At 43.5% G+C, this 21,029-nt stretch overlaps 1 protein-coding gene across 2 annotated transcripts in view; it reads left to right on the top strand.

Annotated features, from left to right (window-relative positions):
• Window positions 1-627: 627 nt before the first annotated feature.
• The window catches only part of ST7 (suppression of tumorigenicity 7), a gene marked incomplete at its 5' end in the record, with an annotated part of 234,365 nt that continues 213,963 nt past the window's right edge, over window positions 628-21,029 (top strand). Inside the window, one exon of one of the 2 annotated variants that reach the window (XM_084624973.1) lies at window positions 628-797. In XM_084624973.1, coding sequence (XP_084481099.1) covers window positions 647-797 — 151 coding nt within the window. The remainder of the gene's footprint in view (window positions 798-21,029) is intronic. The other variant, XM_084624974.1, reaches the window with a different exon arrangement.

The following is a 21,029-nucleotide window of genomic DNA, read 5'->3' on the forward strand; positions in this document are numbered from 1 at the left end:
TTTAGCACATAGAATTAAGGAGCCAATGGGATCCCACTGTAACTGTGCTATAGCTTATACTCTCAGAGAAGCTTCCAAAACTCTCTTCCCTTTTGAAAAGGGTTGAACTGTCTGGGTGGGTGAAGGTATCTTCTTTCTTCTCTTCCCCTTCACCCCTCAAAATTTGAGCCTTGGGAGGGCCTTTGCTCTCCCTACCCCAATCTAGTGTGGAAAGTGGTGGAGGAGAGAAAATCCCTAAAAAGGTTAATTCTTGAGAACTCAGCGTTGTGCAGAATCCAACCACTAAGCCTGCTAGGTTGCCACCAGCACCTGCAAATAGACCCCAGAGGCTGTTCAGTTCATGTGCTTTTTGGTGAAATCAGTTTAATTGGGGTCACCCAGCTGCAGCTGTAAACGGGAGCACTCTAGGCACAGAGAGAGACGCAGACCGAGCTGAGGTGGGGCTATTTTGTGTACGTAGGGTTTTTAAAAATATTTTCTTCATTATTTTGCGGCTGGAAGAGATGCCTGTATGAAAACCTTAAGGGAGGGGAGAAGTCTACTTTGGGAGGCATGAATCATCCCATAAATACACACTGAGAGGTTGTGGCAGCAGAGAGCAGGGTTGGCTTTTTTTTTTTTTTTTTTCTTCTTCTTCTTCAAAAACATGGCTGAAGCTGGGACAGGCTTTCTGGAGCAGCTCAAGTCCTGCATCGTCTGGTCGTGGACTTACCTCTGGACCCTGTGGTTCTTCATCATGCTTTTCCTAGTCTACATCCTGAGGGTGCCTTTGAAGATCAATGACAATCTAACCACAGGTAAACCACATTCTCCTCGGAAACCTCGCGGGCGCTTTCCCGCAGTCCCCCCACCCTCCTTCCCCAAGTTAGTGCAACTTGTGCGGGAGAGAGGGACACGTCTGCAGGCAGAGCTCGTCCGCGAGCCGCGCAGGGGGCTCTCTGCAGCGCTGGGCAGGGGGATTACACTGGAAAGTTGAACTCGCCCCAGTTCAGACTCCTGATCTCCCTTTGCAGCCTGGCACATAAGCCCTGGATTCCCCCTCCTCCCCCCCTCGCCTGTTGCAGGCTCCTCAGGTGCCCGCTGGCGGCTGGAACTGGAGGGGGGGGGGGGAAATGGGCTGCCTGCAGCTGGCTGCTCCCCTGCCTAGGCCAGGCGGGAGAGACGCGGGGCAGCCCTCGCTCTGCGTCTGTGCACGGAGCAGGGGCAGTTTATTGCCCTGCTCCGCCCGCCCGCCACGACCGGGTTACTGCAGCTGGCTGAGAACCGAGGAGAAGAAGGTGCTTCCCCCCGCCCCCGGGGTTCAGAATAGCCCCCCAGGCAGCGCTGCCTCCGGAAGCCACAGGGCTGCCTGCACGCCCCGGGCAAGCCCCCTGCCCCGCGTCGGCGGGCAGCTGCAGCCCGCGTCTCCCGTCCCTGCGGCTCCTTCTCTCCGCCAGGGGCCGGCAAGCGCTCGCTGCCCGCAGCGGGTGGGGGTGCGCGGTACGGTGCCACGCCGTGTGCGCCTGGGGCTGCCCGCGGGGGCGTGGGAGTGTCCGCCAGCGGTGCACAGCTGGGGAATAGCCCCGGGCCGGAGGGCAGAGCCAAGCTTGCCTTGAGGATAAGGACTGTCCTCTCTAAACAGGGCCAGCCGGGGTCCCTCTCTGGGCACAGGTTGCTCTGTGTGTGTGTGTCAGGGGCATGGCTAGGTGCTTATGGGGCTGCCTCTCCCATGAGGAGATATTTATTCAAACCTGAGGTTTTGCCCTGGAGAAGTGCAACAGCGCGGAGGGTTGCCTCTTGCCAGGAGGGTGCTGCTTTTAGCAACTGGCTGCCGTAAGTGAGGCTCAGCGAGAGTCCCCTTCCCTAAACATTGCAGTGTCGTGCACTTGGGAGCCGCACAGCTCAGGGCTAATGCCCTCCTAAAGGCACTTTTAAAAATAAACTCGAAATCAGGTGCTCAAGCTGCTAAACATTGCAGATCCTGTTATGAAACATCCTGTTACAAGACTCAAATGGTTTGATAAACCAGAACACAGTTCTAATCATCGTGGTTTTCCTAATGTTTTGTTAAAGAAATTCTTGGCTGTGGTGAGGCGATTTGGTTTAGCAGAGGCAGGAGTTTGGCCTGGTGGCTGATACAGCGCAAGGTTCAACGTTAGCGTGTGTGGTGGGGTATATATGAATCCTTAGTGGCATCTGCTTCCTGCCCGCCAACCAGCAGTTCGTCCCCCAGATCCTGTGTGAATTGGGAGATTGCTCCCAGAATATGGGGCATTGTGAAATATGAGGAAAAATCAAAAGTGAGCATTCGAGACAAATGGGGCTGTGTAAGTGACATAAGACTTAAGTGGCTACTGTAGCACTGCAATAAGTTTAGCCATAATTTTAGAAAATCTTGTAAAGCATATCCTATAACCTTCATTACTAAGGAAGTCCAAAACTGTAACAATAAGGCCCTATTAAATGTGTTAAAACGATAACCTCCATGGCCTACAATAGTATAAATGTATTTGAAAAATTGACCTAATAAAATAATAGTGTTATTACATACACTAGTGCCTGACCCAGTGCCTGGGTGAGACTGGGGCATGGATGAGAGCTAGTTGGCTGAAACTCAGTGTAGAGTTGCTGGTAGTTTGAGGGAAGCAACTAGAAGCTATAGTGAGGATTTGATCCACCCTTTGTCTTGATAGTATGTGTCCACTTTTCACAGTCTGGGGTCTTGGATCTTGGGTCTCCAGTTGCTGTTCAATTGTCATTTAATAACAATTTTGTGGACAGCGTGTTTTCCTTTTTTGGCTGGCGAGGAAATTGCATTCATTTCTTTCACATGTGAACCTTGGTTACTGTGATCCATCCCTTTCCCACTTTAAAATTAGATTATTCTAAAGCTACACTTTAAGTCAATCCAGAAACTGAAGCTGGTGCAGAATGTGGTAGTCCGTTTATTAGGTCATGCAAGCTGCGAGCACACCACCAGTGGTCCATGATCAGCATGGGCTGCTTGGTGGAGTTTAAAGTGCTGGTTTATAGAGGCAAAATGGCCAGGGATTTACCTACTTGAGAGATGGTTATTCTCCCCATGCCATATTGCTACATTTCCTATAAGTGAATGTATCTGAGCTGAAAACCCCGAAGTATAAGGCCTGGTCTACACTAGGGGAGGGGATCGATCTAAGATACGTCGACTTCAGCTGCACTATTCTCGTAGCTGAAGTTGCGTATATTAGATCGACTTAGAATCTCTTACTTCGGGTCCTTGCGGTGCGGGATCGACGGCCGCTGCTCCCTTGTTGACTCCGCTTCTGCCTCTCGCCCTGGTGGAGTTCCGGAGTCGACAGCAGAGCGATCGGGGATCAATTTATCGTGTCTACACTAACACGATAAATCGATCCCCGATAGATCGATCACTACCCGCCGATCCGGCGGGTAGTGTAGACGTGGTCTTAGAGTGGGAGTTCTGGCAGAGCATTCATCATGAGAGGCCCTCCACTTTGCAGCCTACTATCTTTCCTATTTCTTCTTCATCTCATCATCATTGAATTGGTTGAACTAATGGGCATGCTGCAAGGCCTGTTTGTTTACCCAGGTTGCTGAGGAGGGTATAATGATGGCTGATATGTTGGAGGGATGAGGCTGTTGGTTGGGCTTGATTTGCTGTAGTTGGTTATTTTATTCTTTTGGTTTTGAAGTGAGAAACAACTGTTGATTTTACTTTGATTGTATTTTTAATTTTTTGGCAAAGGTGCCTGAGGCCCTGGATAGTCTCTCTTTAATGTATATTTGTTATAAATCAAAATACATTAAAATGTATAGTGTCAACAGTGTGCTAGGAATTCACGGATATGGTCTCTGCTTTGAAGAGCTTACAGTCCTTGAAGAATCAGGTCTAAGATGTAATGAGAAGCAGTCTGATTGAATGATATTTTACATATAGCAGGTTAGTTTTATTCTTTTGATTGGACTTGTTGCGGGGGTGGGGGAGTGGTAGGAAGGTTCTAACCTTTTATTTAACTTTCCTCCCCACTCTGTGACTGTGGAGAAGTCACAGACAATAACTCATGAGGTGGAAGTGAGCTCAACCTGACATCTAGAGGGCAGGTCACAATGTCTGGCCTCCCTTGGTGCAGACCACATCCTCTGGTTATGGAACCTGGGCATCAGGCTCCGACGTCTGCATTACAAGAGAGTTCTAACTTCCCACCACCTCTCTAGGATGGACTTAAGGGTATAGCCAGAGAAAATCTTTTAAGGGCTAAATTGAGAGTTTACTCTCAGTTCATAGGCAAGGAGCACTGAGTAGCTGTGCTGCTCCAAGAGCAGACTGAGTCACAATTCCACCCCTGGCTCCCTCTTAACTCCCTCCCAGAGCAATCTGTTACTGTCCTATGCCAATTTACTTCCCTGCTTTGCTAAGATATGCTGGCCAGTGGCATACTGGAGAGGCAGAGTCAAGGCTCTGCTAGTTTCTTGCACCTATCGACCTGCTTCCTACCTGCCTCTATGGCAGGGGGTATAGTGGCTCCCTGGAGACCACTTTATCCCCCTCTCCACACTGACCCACAGCCTATTCAGGGGACTATAGGGGGCATCTTATGGTGCATTGTGATCTTGCTCTAAGTGAAAAATATTACATTATTTTAGAAAATAGCAAAACCCTCTTAAAGTGTTTTGTTTTTCTTTTTATTTTAAGAAAAGACATATTTGATTAGATTGAAAGCTCTTTGGGATGGGGACTGTCTTTTGGTTATATGCGGGCACATAGCTGCTACCACTGTACAAAAAATAACATATACATTTGATGTAAAAAAGTGCTATTTTTTCTGTATTACTCTTTAGAAGAACTTGGGCTATTGGGTACCCAGGCATAGATGCAGAGCCTTGCACCTCTTTCTAATTCACTGGCTTAAATCAATAGTGGCCAAAAGCCGTTAACTTCTAATGGATGGCTCGTCTCAGGCAGCCTTGCGGCTGATATTGTCAAGAATTGAATGGTTCTAGAGACTGACCAGTCCTCTGTTCCAGAGAGATGGCTCCTAGTTGGAATTGAGTCCGAGTGGTTGGGCAACATTGGGAAGCTTTCCTCTACTTCCCATGTTGTACATATTCTGTGGATAAACAGGAAACTTCCGTTCCAGGGCTGTCAATCCTTAACCCGTGGATCATATGAATAATTGGTGGCATATTCAGGGATTGGGGCATGGGGGTGGTCAAAAGGAAAATATATTTATGAAAAATTCATAGTTTATTTGAGAGAAGCAGACTGGGCACTGTGGCAAGGGTGAAATCCTTGACTTGATGTAAATTGTACAAACAGAAATAAAGTGTGTGTGTGTGTGTGTGTGTATATATATATATATATATATATATATATATATATATATGGCCTCTTAGCACTTTTTTATAAAGCAGGCCTCGGGCAAAGATTAGAAACCAGGTCATTCTTTTGAATGAAACTGAGAAATAAAAGATAGCAGAAAGGTTTCTAGAAGATCATCATTGTAGCAGAGGGCTCCCTGCCCATACTATTAAGCCTGGTATATACCCAAAATCCCATTAGTTTACTGAACCAGCAGTAATTTACATAGTGTTAGCCAGTCTGAACTGGGGAGTCTTACCCATGTTAAAGATAAAGCTGTATCTTTTCCCCCTTCAACTCCAGCTGTAACTCATTTATTTTTTCTGCATTTGAGGAAGGTAGTTGTCTCCTCAAAAGCTGTAATACCAGGCAACAGCTTTTTGGGGAGTAGAAAGTGTGAGATATGCAAAACCATTCCCTCTGGGAAGCTGAGAATATTATCTCCACAGTGTTTGCCAGCCCCATTTGGTTTGAGAAGGAAATACATTGAGATCTGACTTGATCCTAGGACTCCTACCTGCACACAGTAGATTCAAAGCACTACAGACTTCATAGAATATCAGGGTTGGAAGGGACCCCTGAAGGTCATCTAGTCTAACCCCCTGCTTGAAGCAGGACCAATTCCCAGTTAAATCATCCCAGCCAGGGCTTTGTCAAGCCTGACCTTAAAAACCTCTAAGGAAGGAGATTCTACCACCTCCCTAGGTAACACATTCCAGTGTTTCACCACCCTCTTAGTGAAAAAGTTTTTCCTAATATCCAATCTAAACCTCCCCCACTGCAACTTGAGACCATTACTCCTCGTTCTGTCATCTGCTACCATTGAGAACAGTCTAGAGCCATCCTCTTTGGAACCCCCTTTCAGGTAGTTGAAAGCAGCTATCAAATCCCCCCTCATTCTTCTCTTCTGCAGGCTAAACAATCCCAGCTCCCTCAGCCTCTCCTCATAAGTCATGTGTTCTAGACCCCTAATCATTTTTGTTGCCCTTCGCTGGACTCTCTCCAATTTATCCACATCCTTCTTGTAGTGTGGGGCCCAAAACTGGACACAGTACTCCAGATGAGGCCTCACCAATGTCGAATAGAGGGGAATGATCACGTCCCTCGATCTGCTCGCTATGCCCCTACTTATACATCCCAAAATGCCATTGGCCTTCTTGGCAACAAGGGCACACTGCTGACTCATATCCAGCTTCTCGTCCACTGTCACCCCTAGGTCCTTTTCCGCAGAACTGCTGCCTAGCCATTCGGTCCCTAGTCTGTAGCGGTGCATTGGATTCTTCCATCCTAAGTGCAGGACCCTGCACTTATCCTTATTGAACCTCATCAGATTTCTTTTGGCCCAATCCTCCAATTTGTCTAGGTCCTTCTGTATCCTATCCCTCCCCTCCAGCGTATCTACCACTCCTCCCAGTTTAGTATCATCCGCAAATTTGCTGAGAGTGCAATCCACACCATCCTCCAGATCATTTATGAAGATATTGAACAAAACCGGCCCCAGGACCGACCCTTGGGGTACTCCACTTGATACCGGCTGCCAACTAGACATGGAGCCATTGATCACTACCCGTTGAGCCTGACAATCTAGCCAGCTTTCTACCCACCTTATAGTGCATTCATCCAGCCCATACTTCCTTAACTTGCTGACAAGAACACTGTGGGAGACCGTGTCAAAAGCTTTGCTAAAGTCAAGAAACAATACATCCACTGCATTCCCTTCATCCACAGAACCAGTAATCTCATCATAAAAGGCGATTAGATTAGTCAGGCATGACCTTCCCTTGGTGAATCCATGCTGGCTGTTCCTGATCACTTTCCTCTCATGCAAGTGCTTCAGGATTGATTCTTTGAGGACCTGCTCCATGATTTTTCCAGGGACTGAGGTGAGGCTGACTGGCCTGTAGTTCCCAGGATCCTCCTTCTTTCCTTTTTTAAAGATTGGCACTACATTAGCCTTTTTCCAGTCATCCGGGACTTCCCCAGTTCACCACGAGTTTTCAAAGATAATGGCCAATGGCTCTGCAATCACATCATGGTGGACAGTAAACAGGATTTAAAAAACATTAAGACCTCAGGCAGATCAACATGCATGCAGTTTGTTTTTTGGACACTTGCAAGGTATTATTCTAATTATTTCATTCTTTTATTCTTGTTTATGTATTTACAATGTTGGCAGAATTTGATTTTTATTTATTTTATAATTTCAACTGATAATACTGATTAAGCATTTTTTTTGTTTTTGAAAGTTCACAGTTGCACAAAATTATGGGGTTTAAGCATTTATTTTTAGAAATTTTTACAGCTGTAAGTTTCCATAGTTGTGGGAAGTTGTATGGGGATCAGGCAACGGGGTGTCAGACAATAATTGTTAAAGCTTTATAACCATGAAAACTTAAATTTTTAACATCACATGTCTAAATATACAAAGTAAATATCCTTAAATTGAATTCTAATCTGCTCTCAAACCACATTTTTCTTCTTTGCCAATCTAAAATTTTAATTATTCATAGAAATATTTTTTTCATCAGTTTGTGTAAGGTGAAATCAACATTTACTAATAAAAATCTAATCCTACCAAACCTACAGTGATAATATGTATAAGACTGACTGTACTATCTAGCAGTACCCAGCAGATATGTTTAAACACTTTTTGTAGCATCTTCTCCATTTCAGAAAACTGTGGAGTCCATATGAGAACTAATCAAATGCGTGTTGCTTCTACTTTTTTTTTCTGGGATTGAAGTATCTCATTCACTGTTCTGCTATTTCAGTTGAAATACATTATTATAGCAGCGTTCAGATGAGTCATCATGTTTTTCACTGAAATGACCCAGACACAACTGATGTGCCAGTATGAAGGCTAAAAATGGGAAAAGCCTTTCACAGCTGTGGCTTTTAAGGCAAACAAGCAACTCCTAAACTTTGCAATGAAAATTAGTTACAGTAGGAGAACAAAAAGAAAAGGAGGACTTGTGGCACTTAGAGACTAACAAATTTATTTGAGCATAAGCTTTCGTGAGCTACAGCTCACTTCATCGGATGCATTCAGTAGGAGAACAGTATACAAAATGTGGCTTTTATACTTTATCTGTCCCCATATAGTACCACACAGCATTCTGATTAGAATATTAGCACAATACAGTCTCAGTAAAGTGTATGTTAAATAGATTAAAAACTGGCTAATTTGCGGATCTCAAAATGTAGTCAGTTGTCAATGGGGAACCATCATCAAATGGGAGTACTAGATTGGTACTAGACCTGATACTATTATTCCTCATTTTCATCAGTAATCTGAAAGTAAATATGAAAACACTTAGCACACTGGGCCCATATAGGAAAAAAATTCAAGACATGCCTCCAGTATGGAGGACTGTACTCTGGGAAGCAGTGACTCTAAAAAAGAATTTATGGGTCATAGTGGACAAGCAACTCAATATGAGTTTCCAATGCAAAGCTGTGGCAAAATGGGCTAATGTGATGCTTTGATGGGTAAATGGGAGTAGGGTGGTGATTTTATCATTTTACCTCTATATACAGCATTGGTGAGTCTGATAATAGACTACTGTGTCCGCTGTTCCAGTGTCCACAGTTTAAAAAGAATGTTGAAAAATTGGAGAAGGCACAGAAAACAGCCATAAAATGATTCAAGGGCTGGAGAATATACCTGTCAGTGAGAGACTTAGAGAGCTCAGTTTGTTTAGTTGATCAAACAGAAAACTGAGAAGTGACTTGATTACAGTGTATAAATTCTTCTAAGTGGAGAATATACTGAATACTAAAGAGCTCTTTAATCTCCGGGACAAAGGCATAGCAAGAACTCGTGGCAGAAAGCTGAAGTCAGACACACTCAAACTGGAAATAAGGTGTACGTGTTTAAGAGTGAAGGTGATTAAGCCAGTGGTTCCCAAATTTTTCAGGGTCGCACCCCTCCATACCCCTGTCCATTTCCCGGGGTATGGGGTGGGATGCAGATAGAGATAAAGGGGACAAGGCTGGGGGTGGGTCTGGAGTCAGGAGCAGAGTCCTGGCTGGGGCTGGGGGAAGGGCCAGAGCAGAGCTGGGGGCGGAGCAGGCCTGGGTGGCGCTCCTTTCCACCCCTCATGGGGGCTGGCCTGGGCTCTGCTGCGCCTCCCTGAATGTTCCTCCATGCCCTCCTAGAGGGATGCGCCCCACAGTTTGGGGGGATTAAGCACTGAAACAGACCATGAAGGAAAGTGACGGATTCTCCGTCTTTTGATGTTTTCAAATCAGGACCGGATGCCTTTCTGAAAGATATGCTTTAATGAAAGACAAGTTATTGGGCTCAGTCCCGGGGTAACTTGATGAAATGTAATGATCTGTGATATACAGGAGGTCAGACTAGGTGATCTAATGGTCCCTTCTGGCTTTAAACTATGAATTTATGAATATGGAGTGTGATATTATTTTCCTTTTGATGTGTATATATTAGTACTCCTACCATTCTGTGGCTCTGTTGGGGCTGGCAATGCTGGTTAGTCTTGTTTTATATTAGTAGGGAGCGCAATCTATGAATCCATGTAAGGCCTGATAGTCCTCTCAGTTACACCATTTTTACATCAGTGCAACTCTAGTATCTTTAGTGGAGTTACTTCTTACAGTGGGAGTCAGGTCCATGATATAACACTACACCCATTCCATTTGATCTCAGTAAAATTTAAAAAACAAAATGCCAAAGTTAATTTTTAAATTAATCAACAATAACCTTTGAACTACTGTAACCATGACATCCTTTTAACCAGGAAACAGTACAGCATATTCAGGCTGGAATACTAAAATAAAACAAGAATTTAAATAAGGAATGTGATGTCTTAGTCCAAAATAAATAGAATACACTTGATTATTTTTATAAATAGTTTCCCTTCAAGTCAGCAGCTAGAGTCAACATCAATGTGAATTGGATTAGGACACACCTTTTATACAAATATACAACTTGTTTTTTTTCCCCCTGCGATAACAGTTCTGCCCTTTATTCCTTTTCTGAAATAAATAGTGTTTAACTTTTGAGACTCAATTGCTGACTACTGTGTATTTCCTTTTGAGGGTAAAAGAAAGATAGATTTAATTACTAGGGCATTAAACATCATTTGTTGCATTTGGCTTGTGACAGGACAGATAAGCAGATTCATCAGAGGCTTTTGTGAGTCACTGAAAGTAGAGAAGTTTAGAGATCTGACTTCCTAAAAATGGACATAACTATAGAGATTTTTCAATATCAATTGTTCCACCTCCCTATTAATCTAATGTTTTGTCTGCATCTTATTACTGGGTACCTATCTCCATCCTAGCTGAGTGGAGAAAAAAACTCTAACCAGTGGAGACCACTGTTACCCAGTTCAGCATTCAGCCACGAGAATGTGCCATAATCCCTGGCATACAGGGAAAAGGAAATTGTATCCTTGTGAGATCAGAGGGAACCAGGCTCATGGGAGGGAGACAGAAGATGCCTGTATGCAGCAGGCCAGACGCTGCAGCCTGGGAGGAAAGGTCAGGCTGCCTAGACAACTGGGTTAGGAATTGCTAAGTAATTTGCATTGGGTTTTTGCATCCTTTGATTCTGGCAGCATACACGGAATCTGAATATTCATAGGATTCCATCGAAGGCAACAACCTAATGCTTGGAGCACCAGACATCTGGAGGGAACAGGTCTATCTCAACACTTACTGCAACACCCTGCAGTATATGAGTTGGCTACAGCAGGGTTAAAAAACAACAATAATAAAAATCCTGTCATGAGAATTATCCCATATTTGGGCCAGATTCAGCAATCAGAGCACTAGCCTGGGACTTGGAAACCACAGCTTTGATAGAGACTTCCTGTGTGCGCTTAGGGAAATCACTTAGGGTAGAGTTCTGCCCCATTGAAGTCAATGGGAGTATTCCCACTGACTTCAGTGTGGGGCTAGGATTTCAGCTTCTATATGTGTCTTCACTGCAGAGTTGACTCAGACTCTTATTCAGGTGTCCCTAACCCCGCTCCCATCCACACACACTACCCTCTCACCTGAGTTTGGTGGTGCTTTCAGCCTGGGCTATCTGTCCCAGCAGGTTAGAACCTGGGTTCCGCTTTAAGTCAGGCAGGTAACCCACCCACTTTGCAGTGAGGATTCAGGCTAACTCACTTGAGTGCTGACAGTCTTCCAATGCTTTTCAAGAAGAATAGACAGGCTCTCCCACAATTCACTGAGTGAGAATCAAAGAGTGATTCCTCTTGCAGGAGTGCAAAGAACGATGGGATATGCCCCCAGTAGTGCTAGTAACACATGCAGGGGAGTGCAGCACCAGTGAAGACTCAGTAATTTGAGTAGGGCTTTCCAGAGTGTCCCCCCTCCCCACTCCCTACCCCCGGGCTCGGCTAACCTGCATGTTTGGAGCCAGGTTCCAATCACCCAGGTTAAGGTTGCAGTGAACACATAATCTAAAATGTTCAGTGCCTCAGTTCTCCATCTGTGAAATGGGGATAAGGGTACTTCCCTATATCACAGGGGTGTCGTAAGGAAAAATACACAGAGTGAGGCACACAGACACTACAGTGATGGGGTCCCCCTAAGATAGATTCATTGGTATGTTCAGCTATATGTAAGGCTCTGGTTGAGCAGCTGGAGCATACCAGTGAATCTAATCCTTTAAGTCTTCATGTTAAGCAATAAATCCATTTAAGAAAACAAAGAGTCTGATTTTATAAGCGGTAACATTGTGGGAGATGCATGTGGGCAAAATGGAGCCCTCCCCACAATTTCTGAAAGCAAGAATATACTGATTTTGGGGGCATTGTTTGTGAGTGAAAAATGGTAGTTTCTAATCTCTGCCTCCCAGATTTATAGACAACAAAAGAAGGGTTAGCATAGGACAACACATAGTGGGTACCCAAATGGGTTGACCCGAAGAAGAACTGTGTGTAGCTCAAAATCTGTTTTTTTTTTTCACCAGTAGAAATTGGTCCAATAAAAGATAATCCTTCACCCACTTGTCACCCAGTAATCAGTCATATTATACAAGACTACAAGGTATAGTAGAAAATGTAATTTATATCTACTCCTAAAACTACCTTAAACTAGTGGCCACTTCATGTCATCTACTGTGGGTAGGGTTGCCACTTTTGGTTGAATGTATTCCTGCAGATTTCATTACATGACATAATCTTTAATTAAAGATTAATCTTGAATTCAAGATTAATCTTTAATTCCTGGAGACTCCAGGCCAATCCTGGAGGCTTGGCAACCCTAACTGTGGGGTGTTTGGGGCCCTGGGATCTACATAAGTGAAGATCTAGGGTGACATCCTGATTCTATTGAAGTCAGTGGAGATTTTGCTATTAATGTAAATGAGACCAGGATTTCGCTCTTAGGGAGCTCTTCAACTAGTCCAAGAATGATTCCCTCCAGGCAGTGTTTTTTCTGAACGGTCATGGAGCCCATTGCCAAGTGTGGGGGGGGGGGGGGAAGAGGTGAAGGACAGCAAAAACTACTCTGCCCCTAGTACCTTCATGAGGGGTAAGGCAAGGTTTTAGTGGTGTAGAAGGCCATCAGCTCTTGATTCGAATTAATTTCAAAATATGTTATCTCCGACTGCATCAAAAAGGTGTCTTGAATGTGTGGACAGAGTGATTGTTCCTGCTCATTCCAGTTCAAGACAATTAATAATTAGAATCTGAAACTATTAGTTTGAAAAAGTACAAGGGAAAGGACTTTCAGTTTTGTATAACTTTAAAAAAAAATGGAAAGTGAGCAGCCTGTATTTCTTTGGGGGAGGATTGGGGGCTTTTGTTTCTATATTGACCAGATAGTCGGTAATAACTTAGCCCAGTTTCAAAGCCTACTTTCTTTTATGGTCCTGATTTCATAATATTGTTTGTGTGAATTATGTAAATGTACATATTACAACAACAAATCTCGGGTGAAATCCTGATACCATTAAAGTCAATGGCAGAACTCCCATTGATTTCAGTGGGGCCAGATTTCACTCCAACAATGCAATGGTTTTTAATTTTTTTTTTTAAATTTGAATTGCTTAATGTAAAGAGTTAACGATAGCTAAGGCTCCATGTTTGTCATGGAAGTCATGGATTCCGTGACTTCTGCAGAGGCTAGTGTACCTGGCCTGGGCCTGCTTGGGCAGCCTCTGGGTCAGGCGTACCAGCCGCTGCTGGGGCAGACTCGGGCCACCCTGCCATAGGCGTTTGGGTGTGGGGGGGCTCATGGCTGGGGGTTGGAGTGCGGGGCAGCGCTTTCCTGCGGGGGGCAGTGCTCCATGGCTGGGGTGCGGGGCAGCGCTTACCTGCGGGGGGCAGTGCTCCCCGGAAGGGAGACAGCAACTTCCCCTCTCTCAGCTCCTAGCTCCAATGCTGCCTCCGCCCGCAGGCACCGCCCCCACAGCTCCCATTGGCCTCGATTCCCAGCCAATGGGAGCTACAGAACTGGGACTTAGGGTGGAGCAGAGGCAGCACGTGGGGCCTGGAGCTGGGTTCCCCGCTTGCCTGGAGCTGGGTAGGGAGCCTGCCCCCGCACCCTCCCAGCACGCACGGTGCTCCCCTGGGTCACCCTCCTGAATCGCCCCTCTCCCGCAAGTTTTAGTCAGGGGTATACAGTAAAAGTCATGGACAGGTCACAGGTCATGAATTTTTGTTTACTGCCCATGACCTGTCCATGACTTTTACTAAAATTGCCTGTAACTAAAATGTAGCCTTAATGATAGCACCACTTTAACTATATCAGTTTTAATCCTGCATAGAGATTTTATTTTAAAACAAGAAATCTAATAATTTTTTATTTAGATTTTATTTGTGATCTTGGCTCAATTTTTTTGCAGATTGCATCTGATAGTACATGCGGCTAGTTTTGAACAACACTATTAATTACTTTTCTTTAATTTTGTTGTTTGTAATATTTTTATTAAAATGGAAATTTTTTTCTTTTTAAATAAACGCTGATTTTATTTTTTTCTTCATTTCTAATGAATCTGAAACAAACCTCTTTTTGTTTATTGTTCACCACCATCTTCGATTATGTCAGTTACAGCTCTGGAAAGTGTTAGCTGTGACGTAGAGCCTGTAAGCAATGTTTGCATATTAGGTGTTTTTGTTTGCTTGTCTTTGTCCTGCAAAAATGGTGGCGATTTGGATTGTTAATATTAAATTTAGATTAAGATTCAAGTGGATACTGCACACCAGATTTTAACAGTTTTAAGGTATGTAAAATTTTGGGCGTGATCTGTTTGGAAAGTGCCCTTTTAAGCTTTAAAAGAGAGACGATTACTTGCAGAAATGTAGCATACTATTTGCAACATGGATTTCTGTTTCAAAGACTTCAGATTAGGGCTACCTTAAAAGAAAAAAAAGAATGAAAATTAAAATTTGTCGCCTGATAAGTGGAGCATGTAGTGGTATAGTAGAAGACTTCTGACCTAGAAATTTAAATATTTCCTTTCAGAGTGAGTTAGTTTGTTTTTGTTTTAACTCAGGGATATGGTTTTCAGTTATTTGGCAAAAAACTCTCAAATGAAAGCAGCTGTTAATGAAGTTCCAATCTAATGCAGAGATAGCAAAAATATTTTAAGGTGTTTTAAAAACTGGCTTTTTTCCAGAGGGGTTGTAATACACTGAACTGCCAATATTTCAGAGGAAACATGCAAACCAGGCTATTTGAAGCTCTGCATGATAAAATCTTGAACAAAAGTACTATGGACTCGTCCTGACTGATGTACAAATGCTGAATTATACTGTAAGCTCTTAACTAAACTGCAAGATCATCTGGGCAGGGACCTTGGTTAAAATTTGCAGAATTGCCTAAACCCCATTTTCAGAACTGACTTAGGCACATTGGACCATATGTAAAAGGTATTTAGGCACTTAAAGATGCAGATAGGTGCCCAGTAAGATTTTCAAAAGCTTCTATGCACCTAACTCCCATGTCTCTGAAAATTCCACAAGGTGCCTATCAGTTTCTTGAGGTGCCTACATATTTTTGATTCTCAGTGGGACCTAGGCTCCTAAGTGTTTAAGTCAGTTTTGAAAATGAAAGAGACTCCTAAGTCATGTAGGTGCTTCTGAAAAGTTTACTCCTTATCTTCTGGTAGATGTTTAAAAACTGAATATGGCCTTATTTGCATAGATAAAAGAAAAGTAATAGCTTTGCATAAATCAATCCAGTAAGTTTGCATATACAGAAGAAAAAGTAGCTAACACTGCCCATTTACAGTGAATATTCAGGAAAGTCCTTGAACAAATAAGTATACATAATTCCAAACAAAAGCACTATATATTAAACAAACTAGCAAAAAGGGCTAACATGATACTTGAATGCATTAATACGAATATTAGTAGGAACAGGAGTAGGTAGCTAATATCACTTCTGCATACAGCACTGGTGAGGTCATTCCTGGAATACTGTGTTCTGGTGTCCACACTTTAAAAGGGATGTTGAAAAGTTGGAGAGGGTACATAGAAGAGCCATGAAAATGATTCAAGGTTTGGAAAACAGACCGTACAAAGACTAATGGAGCTCAATCTATTTAGCTAATCAAATAAATGGTTAAGAGGCAACTTGACCACAGTTTATAATTACCTACACAGGGAGACAATATCCAATAGCAGAGGGTTCTTTAATCTAGCAGGCAAAGGCATAACCAGAACCAATAGCTGGAAGTTGAAGACAGCAAAGTTCAAGCTGGAAATAAGGCTCACACTTTTTAACCGTGAACATAATCAGCTGTTGGAACCAATCACCGAAGGATGTGGGAAACTCTCCAGCCCTTGGAGTCTTTAAATCATGATTGGCTCTCTCTCTGAAACATATGCTGCAGTTCAACCACAAGTTGTTGGGCTGGAGTTAGGAATCATCGAGTTGAAATACGGCCTGTGTTATGCAGATGGTGAGACTAGACTATCATTATTTTTGGCCTTAATATCTCTGAGTTTATGCAACATTAAGGCCCTGACCAGGCAGGCACTTATGAACATGCTTAACTCGAGTGCAAGTTATGTCACTGACTCTAATACCACATGCTTAAAACTGAGCGCTTCTATAAGAGTTTACAGGATTGGGGCCTCAGGTTACAAAATGATTTGAGGGATGGAGAAAATGCCATACTTAATGAGCTCAATCTGTTTCATTTATCACAAGATGGAGAAGTGACTTGATTTCAGGGCATAAATACTTTCAAATGGAAAAAAATACTGGTTACTAGAGGGCTCTTTAATCTAGCAGATTAAGGCATAACAGGAACCAATGGCTGGAAGCTGAAGCCAGAAAAATTCAAATAAGAAATAAGGCACATATTTTTAATGATGAGGGTGATTCACCATTGGAACACACCACCAGGGGTAGTGGTGGATTCTCCATCTCTTAAAGTCTTCAAATCAAGACTGGATGCCTTTCTGAAAGATACGTGTTAGCCAAACACAAGTCATGCTTTCGTGAAACTTAAGTTACTGGGCTCAGTACAGGGTAACTGGGGGGAAATTTAATGGCCTGTGGCATGCAAGAGTGATGAGCTAATGATTCCTTTTGGCCTTAAACTATATGAACACGAAGTAATTCAAAGTAAAACAACGACAAAGTTACGGTAGCCTGCGCACCAATCACAGCCTTGAGGTTGCTACTGTGGGTGACAAGAAAAAAGTTAACTTTATTCGAAAGAGATTTTCAGATGTAACTATTTAAATCCCAACTCCAAGCATCTGCCAATACCTTTCATGCAACTGAGAGCTATATGGGAGGTATTTACTATGTGCAGTAGATTTCTAGCCAAACCAGAATACTGAAGGCAATGGTCAGAAATATCACTTGGCTATCACCCATTTGGAAACATTGCAGAAATGGAAGCATAGAGAAATGAAGGCTGTGGTCCTGCAAATGTTTGTACATCTGTTTGACTTTACACACAAGTCAATGGGATTAAGTTAAAATTAAGAATGTGCATGAGTATTTGCAGGAGTGGAGTTTAAATAATTTGCAGGATTGGGGAAACCTGTAGCATAGAACCCAGATCTCCTGAGTCCCGAGACAATCTTTTCCTACATTTTTCTGCTTGCCACCTCTAACACCTGTTGTCTTCTCAAAGGGGTTTGAGTATTTGACGAAGAATTTTGATGAAAATGTAGCTTGATTTCTCTAGCCAAGCTATGAGCTGCTTGTGGAATAGTATTACTCTGTTATTTGTTAGTGTGCTTTTGAAGCCCTCTTCCACCTGTTTTTAAATTAGCTCTCTGTGGCATTGGAGGCCTCCATTGAAAGATTGTATTATAAGCTCTAGCTTGTCTTCTCATGTCTGTAAAGTGCCATGTGCACCAATGGTGCTGAATAAATAGTAATGAACTACTGTTGCATTGTAAATTACCAGCAGAGACTAATTGGATGTTTTGTTTTGTTTGTTTCTTGGTACAGTATTGCAGAAGGACATCCATTTTTAACATGGAAAAAATGTTTAAGCTTAAACAAGGGTAATGCATTTAATGGGAACAGTGTCACACTTTCAAAAGACAGAACTAACAAGTTGTTACTGTTAAGCCTGAGGAAAGGATAAAAATTCAAAGTCCGAATCAAAATGGGCCAGCTGCTAAGAGAAGACAAAGATTTATTATTGCTTCGTCTAAAGTGAAGATTTATCACTATGGTCTATTCAATGCTTAAGTGATTAAGTGCATTTAAATATAGCAATTAAAAGATTAAGAGTAACAGGGGAAAAATGAAATTGTTTATAGTTGTCATAAGCAAGATTCCTTTTCTGCAAAGCTTTGCCAACTGCTACCATGCAATGTTGTAATTTCCAGCTCACTTTCTAGAAGTAAACTTGGCTTTGGAGTGAAATGTAAAGCCTACTGGGTTGTTCTGTTAGTTTGTATTCTCAGCAGTGAAATGCTAAGAGAGCAGATTAAAAAGTGGAATAGCACTTGAATTATATGTATATTTTCTTTTCTTTTTCTTTTCTAAATCTTGTAAGTTGTCTGTTTCACTTAAAAATGTGCTAGTAACGTGAGAGTGCTGCACATTTGTCTTCACAAAAACAAATGGCTTGGTGTCACTATGGATATGTTTCATGCTGAGGATTGACCATTTTTTATACTACAGGCTGGCCTGGCACATGGTTATCTGATCTACTAACACATGCCACCTTCCATGTGATATCGACCATTGCTATAGTTAAATAATAAATTTAACAGGATAGTGTTGATCCAACCAGAGAGCTCCAACACAAATTGCAGTTTAATACATACGGCTTGATCTGCCCCTCTTCTTCCACAAATGAAGTATAAAGAAGATCTTGGTTGGGTAGCATAGAAGGGGAAGAGTACCAGGACTTCAGTATACTAGTTTCTCTTTCCCCGCACATAAAAACCTGTATGTGAGTGTTCTGTGGATTAAGATAAGGCAGAGCTGGGTGGGGTACAGGAAAGACATCTGTTCTCTGTAGCAGTAAGCCTTATCCTCCCTATCTTCCCCATACACCACTGTCCAAAAAGCTCTGTAAAGAATCCTGTGGTTGAAGTGTTGGTGACATCAGGTAAACAGCGATGACAGCCAGACATCTTTGGAGTGTGTCTGAGAGAGAGAGCATCAACCAGGGAGAGGCATCATTGGAAGCATGGCTTTTGAAGAAGCCATACTGTTCTACAGGGCAGGAAGCAGTAAGAGATGCTAGGACCCACTGTGTAAAATATTGGCCCCCACTGAAGTTTTGCCTTCTACTTTAGTGGAGCCAGGATTTCATCCCTCACATCCATGGATTAACCTTCCTTCCCCAAGGTAATGATGCTATGAAAACTCAATGAGAGAGAAATCAGTAAGTATCCAGTGCCCTGAAGAAACTTGCAAAAGTACAGACAGATATCCTCTTCCTTTCCAAATGCAAACAGATGGACATCATACCAAATGGACTGAAGGTGAAAAATCCATTGCTCTCTACATACTGCAGGGGCCACAGTGAAAGATTATGCCATACGCTATCAAAGAAACTGAGGAACCACTGATCAGCATCCTATACAGCAAACAGGAAAACATCAAAAAAGAGCTCTCCAACCTGGAGAGACTCGTAAATAACCAACCTTCCATACAAACAGACTTTACCAAAATAAGACAGGAGATCTACATTACACATTTCACCTCTCTACAAAGGAAAAAGGACTGTAAACTGTCTAAAATCCTACCTGGCACATGGGGCCACAAAAGTGGTACCCCTAACTCACCCACAGGGCCGGCTCTACCGTTTTTGCTGCCCCAAGCAGCATGCCGAATTGCCGCCACCGCGAGCGGCTGAAGAGAGAGAAGCTGTAGCCAAATTGCCACTGCCGCGAGCAGCTGAAGAGATGGGGGCTGCTGCCGATTTGCCGCCGCAGGCGGCTGAAGATAGAGGCTGCCGCAAAATTGCCGCCGCTGTGGAAACACCCTAATGGCACACGAGCTGCCACCCCAAGCACCTGCTTGGAACGCTGGTGCCTGGAGCCAGCCCTGCTCACCCAGCAATATCGTCTAAACTGATACTAAACTGGGAGGAGTGGTAGATACGCTGGAGGGGAGGGATAGGATACAGAAGGACCTAGACCAATTGGAAGATTGGGCCAAAAGGAATCTGATGAGGTTCAATAAGGATAAGTGCAGGGTCCTGCACTTAGGACGGAAGAACCCAATGCACAGCTACAGACTAGGGACCGAATGGCTAGGCAGCAGTTCTGCGGAAAAGGACCTAGGGGTGACAGTGGACGAGAAGCTGGATATGAGTCAGCAGTGTGCCCTTGTTGCCAAGAAGGCCAATGGCATTTTGGGATGTATAAGTAGGGGCATAGCGAGCAGATCGAGGGACGTGATCGTTCCCCTCTATTCGACATTGGTGAGGCCTCATCTGGAGTACTGTGTCCAGTTTTGGGCCCCACACTTCAAGAAGGATGTGGATAAATTGGAGAGAGTCCAGCGAAGGGCAACAAAAATGATTAGGGGACTGGAACACATGAGTTATGAGGAGAGGCTGAGGGAGCTGGGATTGTTTAGCCTGCAGAAGAGAAGAATGAGGGGGGATTTGATAGCTGCTTTCAACTACCTGAAAGGGGGTTCCAAAGAGGATGGCTCTAGACTGTTCTCAATGGTAGCAGATGACAGAACGAGGAGTAATGGTCTCAAGTTGCAGTGGGGGAGGTTTAGATTGGATATTAGGAAAAACTTTTTCACTAAGAGGGTGGTGAAACACTGGAATGCGTTACCTAGGGAGGTGGTAGAATCTCCTTCCTTAGAGGTTTTTAAGGTCAGGCTTGACAAAGCCCTGGCTGGGATGATTTAACTGGGAATTGGTCCTGCTTTGAGCAGGGGGTTGGACTAGATGACCTTCTGGGGTCCCTTCCAACCCTGATATTCTATGATTCTATGATTGTCAATCTATCCAGCTACACACTCAGTCCGGCAGAAGAGTCTGTCCTATCTCGGGGACACTTTTTTTTTTTTTTTTTGCCCCACCACCCCCACAAACATGATACAGTTCTGCGGTGATCTGGAAGCCTACTTTCACCGTCTCCGACTCAAAGAATACTTTCAAGATAACAGTGAACAGCGCACTGATACACAGACACCCTTTCACCAACAGCACAAGAAGAACAACTCCACATAGACCCCTACTTAGGGTCGAAATGACAGTCTGAACTGATGCATAGAATGCTTCCACCGACGTACACAGGCAGAAATTGTGAAA

Source organism: Lepidochelys olivacea (assembly GCF_965140295.1).
Source record: "Lepidochelys olivacea isolate rLepOli2 genome assembly, chromosome: 1".
NCBI classification, from domain to species: Eukaryota; Metazoa; Chordata; order Testudines; family Cheloniidae; genus Lepidochelys; species Lepidochelys olivacea.